The sequence below is a fragment of the Ursus americanus genome, chromosome 8, assembly GCF_024610735.1.
Source record: "Ursus americanus isolate L20-20 chromosome 8, mUrsAme1.1.p, whole genome shotgun sequence".
NCBI lineage: Eukaryota > Metazoa > Chordata > Mammalia > Carnivora > Ursidae > Ursus > Ursus americanus.
Genome location: NC_142134.1, coordinates 18,889,784 through 18,898,846, shown reverse-complemented (window position 1 = coordinate 18,898,846; position 9,063 = coordinate 18,889,784). Strand labels below are relative to the sequence as shown.

At 38.0% G+C, this 9,063-nt stretch overlaps 1 protein-coding gene across 2 annotated transcripts in view; it reads right to left on the bottom strand.

Moving 5' to 3' along the window:
• Positions 1-313: 313 nt before the first annotated feature.
• Positions 314-9,063, bottom strand: part of HPSE (heparanase) — a 32,748-nt gene continuing 23,998 nt past the window's right edge. The window contains exons 10-12 of one of the 2 annotated variants that reach the window (XM_045790806.2): positions 7,201-7,319; positions 6,442-6,588; positions 314-1,948 (exon numbers count right to left, since the gene is read on the bottom strand). In XM_045790806.2, coding sequence (XP_045646762.1) covers positions 1,789-1,948; positions 6,442-6,588; positions 7,201-7,319 — 426 coding nt within the window. In that variant the 3' untranslated portion in view covers positions 314-1,788. The remainder of the gene's footprint in view (positions 1,949-6,441; positions 6,589-7,200; positions 7,320-9,063) is intronic. The other variant, XM_045790815.2, reaches the window with a different exon arrangement.

Below are 9,063 nucleotides of genomic sequence, written 5' to 3'. Positions count from 1 at the left end.
TGTAAGAATTTTATGCAAGTCAGGGAGGACAGTTAAGAGATTATTATAATAATAGAAGTGAGAAATTAGGCTTTAAATTTATTAAGTGGCACAGGGTACAGGGAAAAGAAAAATAGACAGGACAGGACTTTGATCATGATTGAATCTACGTGATGAGGGAGGAAACTGTGTTTGTACCGGATGATCTCTCTTTTTCAAGTCAAGGCTTCTCACGTGGGGGAGGTGGCAAGGACAGATAAAGGTAGCAGGTGTTAACAGTGCTGAAGGAAAATAAGACTTACAAACATAGGATCTGCAGGCTTAAGGTTCTTGGTTTTTTTTTTTTAGCCTTAAGTTTTATTAAAAGAATAATCATGCAATATTGAGGTTATAAAAATTACTTTATTTTAAATGTGAAAATATAAAAACTACTTATATACAAAATTTAGGGGTATTGAAGCATCCAAACTCTAGGTTCTGTCTTTAGCTCCTTATAAATGTCCTTAAATTTAATTGAGACAATATTCACAGAAGGCATAAATAGAGAACTATATTTCTAAAAATTAAGATACAGGAGAAAATAATTCCTTCTGTCACTGATAAAAGCACAGAACTATAGTGGTCAGTGCCATAGACTTCCCAGCACCCTCTCCATTCCAAAGGATTACTAGGAGACAATTATAGGGATCTCATTGATGTTGGTAGTGACTGGGGAGAATGGCCATGTGACCCATTCCTGACCAATAAGACATAAGGAGATGTGAGGAGAGGTTTGCTCAGAGAAGCTCTGAGAAAGGGCTCTTCAAGTCTATGAAGGGGAGGCAGAAAAAGTTGCTCATCTTTCTCTAGCTGCTGCCCGGGTTGAATGGGTCCATGGAGTAACTCCAGCCATCATGCCACCAGCTTGAGAATGAAGCCAACACTAAATGTGACGGAGCACAGAGAGGCAAAGGACCTGGTTCCTTGGTGACCATCCTGAGCCCTCCCTACTTGAACTTCTTGTTGTGTGGGATTAAAAACATCCTGATGCTTTAAGCCATTTGAATCACAGTGTTCTGCTACTTGCAGCCCAAAGTTTCCCAACTAAAACAAGAACTAAAGGTAGATTAAAAGTAAACACTAACAGGTGGTTATAATGTATTGAGTTACATTTTCTCCTCTTGGCAAATCAATTTCACTTACAGTCACTGTAAAATTTCATTTGACATTTACATAATCCAGTCCCCCTGAATTGTCATTAATTCTTTTTTTGGTACTATCCCTTCTAACCGTCTGTTGTCTCTCACAGTATTGTTGACAAAGACAGAGAGAAGAGAAGCAGCAGTTGACTCTAGCTCTCTGTTTAGGTGAAAAAGACTGTCTCTCATTTATACACAATTTGAAGATTGTGGCAGTGAACTCTTTCCATAGAGACAGCGTATAGAATAAGGGATCCTTCAATCTTTTAATGACTGTTTTTTTAAGATAAAAACAACTAAGCAATTTCTTAAAATTAATCATAGAGCCTTCATTTACTTGCCTTCTGGCTGTCTTGGGAGCATCCCTATACCTTTTTAATAACCTTAAATAAAAATAGACCATGCAAAGCCCTAAGCGTAGTGTTTGCCACAAGGTATTATTAGTGGTGGTCTACTTAGAACAAAGGACCATGCTGAATCTAGCACTGACAGTGTCCCAGGGTCCCTGCAGCTCCCACTAGTTCATCTGTAATGTATCTGCTTGCCTTCCTATAGCTTGGGTTTTGCTTTCCTCTTATCAATAAATATACTTGAAAAATTCAATCTCAGGGCTAGTGTATGCCTTTCATTTTCAGAGGCAAGCAGTAACTTTGGCATTTCTTATCACAAAAAATCCATATGAGAAAGCTGGCAAGCCCAGTGAACTTCCTGGGCGGAGAGTTTTTTCTGTCAAAGCCGGGAGGGTGTGATCGTCCACCATCTTCAGAGTTCGACCATTGAGCTGCACGGATCTGCAAAGGGGAAAGACAGATCCAAGTTAGCCCAGCTGTGTGATGCCACCTTCTCTACAAAAGTCGTCTTTTTACGACCAAAAAAATTTGTGACAGCCTGTATTATATAACTTGTATTTCAGTACTATATCGGGTAAGTATTCGACCCAGATGATCTCTGTGCTACGCTGGGAGAGCTGAGTCATTGCGACAGACCATATGGCCTGCAAAGCCTGAAATACTTACTAACTGGCCCATTACAGAAAATGGGACACACATAATCTATTCTAGGCTCCATGACGGAGGTATAAAAAAGATAAACACGACATAACTTCTGGATTTGTGGCATTTTTATCCCATAAATAATTGAAAATTTTTTTATAAAAGGCAAATAGATATATAGAATGGAACGTAAATTTCACAAATTTAACATTAAAAATGGCAATGAAACTTTCTGCTTATAACTGGACCCATTAACCCTCTAACTCCCCACTCCCCAGGAGGCTATGCATTCATTTGCATATCTTATGTTGTTAAGATATTTTGGAAGAATATACATTGCTGGAGTGAAACAAAAATAATTGTTTCACTAAACCACAGATTCCAAAAAAATGTATGTTTTCTTTGTATTCCACTGTTGGAATTCAAATTCAAAACCAAGTCAAAAAAATGTGAAAAGTATTTTAAGGACAAGTGTTATTTTTGTGCATATTTATCATTATTTAAATCAAATTAACAGATGCTCACAGCAATAAATCCAATATAAACAAGGGCTTATAAAGAAAACCTTTAGTCTTCTTTCAGTTCCACTGATAGTTAATTCCATAATTCTAAATGATGCTTACATTGTTATGATCTTTTTCTCAAGGGCTTTTTACACTATGAAGTTTTTACAATATGAAAAACAGTTTTCTTGTTGGAAATTGGTTAATGTCAGAATTGTATGTATGTCGTATACGTAATACACGTAATATACGCGGATCACTTACAGGAGTGCCTTGCATATAGTAAGCACTGCAGAAGTATGACCTGTGGTCATTGTTATTCTGATAAATAAATATAACAGAAGTAACCTGCTAATTCGTCATAACCATTTTTAATATTTTGATGTATATTCCTTCATCTCTTTTCATCTTTTTTATGTATATACGTGCATATCTTCATTTAAACAAGAGCGAGCATACCGTACATGGTCTCCCAAAACTTGATTCTTTTTCCCTTAACATATCTTAACATTTGCTCACACACTTCTTCTACGTCATTTTAACAGCTGTACAGGATTCCATTGTGTGAGCATAGTAGCTTAGTAATTGTCTAGTGTTAGACATTTGGTTGTTTCCAGTTGAGAATTATTTTAATTTTCATCTCTAAAGATCTCTCAAACTCTATCCTCACTAAGTATCAGCAGAAAAACTGGTTTCCATTTAACCTTGGTTGGCTGCCCAGCTCTGGGCTCTGTACCCACAGACCGAAAAAGATAACCATGATCGTGCTAGGGGCTATCAAGCCCGCCCTGCATTTACCCTCGGTCCACACGTGCCTGAGTTTTGTCTTACCGCCTATATCACATCCATTTTTAGATGAGATAGGGGAGGAAAGGCCATGACTGTCATCAGGAAACCACAAACAAAAAAAAGGCCTTGAAAGTACCTCTCAATGCCAGTAGTAAGAGCTGTTCTGCATGAATTTGAGACCATTTTCAAGGGTACATAAAGAAGCTTCAGAAATGCTTTAGGAGACACCACAGAGCTTGAAGGTAAATCTCATCATAGTAAATTAATAGTGCAGCGGGTTCAGATGATGAAATATGGGCAAGATAATACCCAAGACCATCTGGCTACATTGTTTAATCAGCTGTAAAGATAGCTAACGGATGCTATCCATACACTGAGGATAAGCTTAAAGCATGTGCGTTATTTCTACATTGGGCTGGGTAAATCAGGGTAGGGTTTTATTCTAGGGTAGTGTCTTGTTTCGTATTTTAAAGTCAGTAGCATGGTGACAAGAAATAGAAGACATGCTTGTCAAGGTTCAGATGAAACAGAGCTGAAAGGAATTAGCAAATAAGAGGAATCTAAATTAGGGATGGTGGGTAAAATTTATCTGAGAGAAATATAAAATACTGCTTTTATGTTAAAAATATAGTCCGCCAAATATTTACTAGACACTTACTACACCAGACCTTCTGTAGACACTATACAAGTTGTTCAACTGAAAAATGATTTTTTTAAAAGATGATCATTGTTTAACCCTCTGAGGTCATTAGAATGAACAAGTGTGCAGACTGAACACTCATCAAACTTCTCTGGGATACTTTTGCAACATTTTACTTTATTTTTTGCAACATTTTAAAAGAGAAAAACGTACAAGTAATGTATACTCATCAAAGAGAATTTAGGGTAATAAAACATTATCCACAATCTCACCAGTTTTCCATTAAGTATGAAATGTGTGATCAGAATGCAATGGGGTCTGATAAATATAGCAAAGAGAAGAATCATTGAAGAAAATGGGTATACTAAGCCTGGAGAGAACAATCTAATTGTCCTGCAGACATCAGAGTTATTCTGGAGAAAATTAGGTATTTGGCATTGTTCCACATTAAGGGTAGCAAACTCAAGTGCCCACAAGAGGCAAGGAATTTATATGTACAAGTGCAGTGGGACAGGGTCACAGAGATAACAGGGTCACAGAGGGACTAAGAAGAGCCTGTCTAAACAAGCCCAGTTCAACTCCATCTCCTCGGGAAAACAAGCCCAGAGTTCCTAGAATATCTGTTTAAGAAAATTTTTTTAATGATTTGTTAATTTATTTTAGAGGTAGGGGAGGGAGAAAGGGAGAGGGAGAGAGAGAATTCCAAGCAGACTCCCTGCCAAGCGTGGAGCCCAATGCAGGGCTCTACCTCAGGACCCCAAGATCCTGACCTGAGCCGAAACCAAGAGTCAGATGCTTAACTGACTGAGACACCCAGGTGCCCCTAGAATATCTGTTTTTAAAGAATTCTTAAGCTAGAAATCCAGGTATTTTCAAAGTTATCAATTTTTTAAATGTTGGCAACTCAGTAAAAATAAAAATTAACACGGAGTGCATGACTACCTCCCCTACCAGAGAAAATAGGGGAAAAGCCCTCTAAACCCACTTGTGCACAGGCATGAGGCATAGTTTCTGACCTCTGCTCTCCAGGACAGAACTTACAACGGCAGATGGAAAGCAGAGAGAGACATTCCCCTTGCCAGAGAGGACGGCTGCTGGGAGAGGCTGCCAGATCCCAAAGAGGAGGAATCAAGCTGAACTGAATGGCCTAAACTCCCCCTCTAAGGTTGGCCTAAAATATCTCTTAACACTCTTCCAACTCTACAACTATTATTCCGTGACTTCAGAAAAGCTTTTCCCTTGTCAGCATCAGACACAAAAATACACATTTCAAAAAGTCAGAACCCAAATAGAAAAAAAGTATCTGTTAACCAAATCTGCATTATTTACATTAGGGAGGGGAAAAAAGGTTTAAACGGCAGGAAAATGAGTAAGTAAATCATGGTATTTTTATAAAACATGCAGCCCATTAAAAATGTCTACAAAGGCTATGTATGGAAAGACATCTGTGGGTGCCCCCTCTTTCCCATTAGAGGTTTATGATTACGGTTGTAATAAAATAAAGCATAGGGAAAAAATAAGGAATGGTATCCAATGGTAATGTTTGTCTACGGAATGTAGGTCTTTGGGGAGAGCATGCTTACTGTCTTTTCAGGTTCTGATGCTAATTATCACAGAAAACATCACTCATATAGCATTTGCAGAGATGGGAGGAGATGGTGAGCATTTTGTAAACTCTTAATTTTTTACGCTCCAATGTGAGAATAGTCATGATGAAAAGAGCTCCTTCCAACACACATTGGACAGAATCTTATGATGTTTGTGTGCCTGACTCTTCCAGGCTCATGCTCATTTTGGGTGTTCTGTTGCATACAGTCTTTTATAAGACATATCCAATGACTGGCTTTTAAAACTAAAATGTGTTACAACCAACTTCAAATAATCCACCTAAAAGGTACATGTCCAGACATTTTTTTCCCTTACTCTCACCAAATAAAAACACAACTTTAACACTGTAAGAGAATCACACTCAGCTCACATGGTGTAATGTGTATACCAACCCCCACGCCCTTAGTACCAATTATACATAGGTACGTTCGCTTTAGTGACTATGTTACTGAGAATTGTCTTTGTAGAGATAATCTATGTGCCATGAGGGTGCCTTGACATATCAAATTGTTTCGAAATACAAACTATTCCCTAAGGTAACTGCTAATTTGTGTTCATATCCTTCTGCTTTGGACTCTGGGTGAGTTATAACTGTATTGATAAATATTCATATATAAACTTCCTGAATATTAGGAATTGTTAGAACTTGAAATAGTTGACCTTTTTTTTTTTTTTGCTCCCTAGCAACACTCTATTCTGATAAATACTAATCAACTTGGTGAAAGTTTAAATGAAAAAGGGAAATTACTCACTTGGAAAGCAATCCATCAAGCCCTAAAGGTTTTATGAGGTATTTGTCCACTTGTTTGTCAAACAGATGAGAGGGCAGCCTCAGGCGTTTGGTGACATTATGGAGGTTTAAAGCATACAGAGTTAAATCTCCTTCTTTATACCTTGGGCTAAAAGCAAATAGATTAACTCCATAAAAACATTTATCTAACTTAAGCAATTAAAAACTCAATTACAAAAACATAATCATGGATACTAAGAATTCGTATCTATAATGATGCTGGCCCTCTTTTTACTCTTCCTTTCATGGTTACAGTAGATGGCTGATGTGGTCCTGTTTGAAAACACGATCGAAACTATTGCTCCTCACACTACCATTTCTTGGGTAAGAGCATTCTGAGATCTCTGCTGCTTTGCCAGGCTGAGTTGCTAGGAAGCTGGTCAGCCCAACCCTGTTCAAACATAAGAAGGTTAAATAATAAAAAGTGAATTTTCTGGGTTCCTAGGAATTCAAATTATAAACCATGTAAACAGGAGCTTTTCCTAGCCTTATGAAAAAGCTAAAACAAATAAGAAAATTAAATCTATGGACACTTTTCGGAATTTCCATCCAAACCATTCCCCTACTTCCTAGGGGGTCCTCACTCTTTCAAGAGTTCCCACTCACCGGAAATCACGGGTGGCTTTATTTTGACTAATTATTATTTAAGCATCATCCTATGAGGAAGGACATATTACTGATGAAAACTTGTTGACTGGTAAAGGGTGTGTTACACACTTACTGGTTGACGTTGGTGCAATGAAGGTATACTCGAAGTTTATTTCTGTCTGGACCTTTCACACTTGCCATAAACACACTGGTGCCTACCAATTTCTTGAACAGAAGAGATAGCCAATAATCCTAGTTATGGTGGTTGGGGAGAGAAGGAACAAAAATAGATCTTATTTCTTTACTTAACAGAAACAGTGTGAGCAAATAGTTAATCCTACAGAGACCGTGACTGTTCTTCTGGAGTATTTAAATGGACTACACCTTTTGATCCACGTTCCCACCATGAATCTGAGGGCAGTTTCTTGTCTGCTGCTTTTTATCATTGGAGGACTATATTTGCACAATTCAGAGGGCCATGAGCACTAGGAGATATATCTCAAGAATGTAATTCATTGCTGAGAGAGTTTAAATATTCTTTCTTGTCTATCATCCAAGAATTCAAAGCAAAGCTCAAAGCAGAACTTTTAGATGTGCACAACTACACGCTCACACACACACAAAGGCAAGTCTTTACAACAAAACTTCTACCAGTTTAAGGGATTAAAATAATTTCTTTTTTTAAGAATTGTAAAATTTTTAGGTAATCTCCAGACCCTACATGGGGCTCAAACCCACAACTGTGAGATCAAGAGTTGCCTGCTCCACCAACTAAGTCAGCCAGGTGCCCCTAAAATAACTTATTTTAGAACCTTATAATCCCCCTTCCTGAATAAAGTAACGGATTAGGCAACAGTCACTACTAGCTATGAAGTTAAAAAAAAGGGGGGGGGGGAGCAAGAGAGAGAAAAGAGAGAGACGACCAGACATTATGTGCCTCTTATTGGAAGCATGTGACATCTGTGAAGAATTATTGCAAAACAAAACAAAATCCAAAAATCTGAGTAAGTTCAAGCTTCTAGGTTTAACTGCCAGTTTCCAAGAAACAGAGGAACAAGCTAATGGATAGCACAGGAAAAATTTAGCAAAGTCCAGAACATGGGAAACACTATAGAACAAATTACCTGCTTTCTTTAGTTAATAAATTCCACAGGACAAAAAAGGAGCGGAGGGGAAACTTCAAGATTAACAGACTTAAGAGCTATTTCAACCAAATACAATATATGGATCTTGTCTGTATTCTGATGTGAACAAGCCATTAAAAACACTTGAGACAATAAGGAAAATGTGAAACACCCACTGACTAAACATTGATGATACTGAGGAATTAGTATTTTACAGTATAATAATATTTTATATTTGCATAAAGCAGATACGTATTGACCTATTTATGGATATGGTGATACATCTGAGATTTGCTTGAAAATAATCCAGTGGTTGGGAGGTGAGGAGTGGGGAGGACTACATAGTAAACAGAATTGGGGATTTATATGCTTTTCTCTCTACTTTGAAATTTTCCATAATAAAAAGTTTTGTTTTGTTTTTTTAAAGAACCCTACTCAGTGTATCCCCCAACTCTTCCTTCTTCATCTGAGGAAATGTAGACCCAACAGGGCAAACACCTTTTGTTTTTCTGCTTACATTCAAATTTTTCACTGGAGAGAAGAGTCGAATCAATTATAAAGGAGATCTAACTCCAGTGTCGTGTGGTGACTATTAGAGTGGAAAGCATTCAGGCCTCAGAGCCAGGATTTGTATAGGATTCTAGAGTAACATGGGACAGCTGTGTGACTCCCCTAATTACCCAACCATGTCTCAGTTTGAACTTCCTCATCTGAAAAATGGATCTAAGACCCTGCCTTGCCAACTCCCAGGATGGTTATGCAAATCAAATAAGAAAAGTCATGTGGGGGCGCCTGAGTGGCTCATTCAGTTGGGCTTCCGACTCTTGATTTCGGCCCAGGTCACGATCTCAGGGTTGTGCGATCGAGCCCCA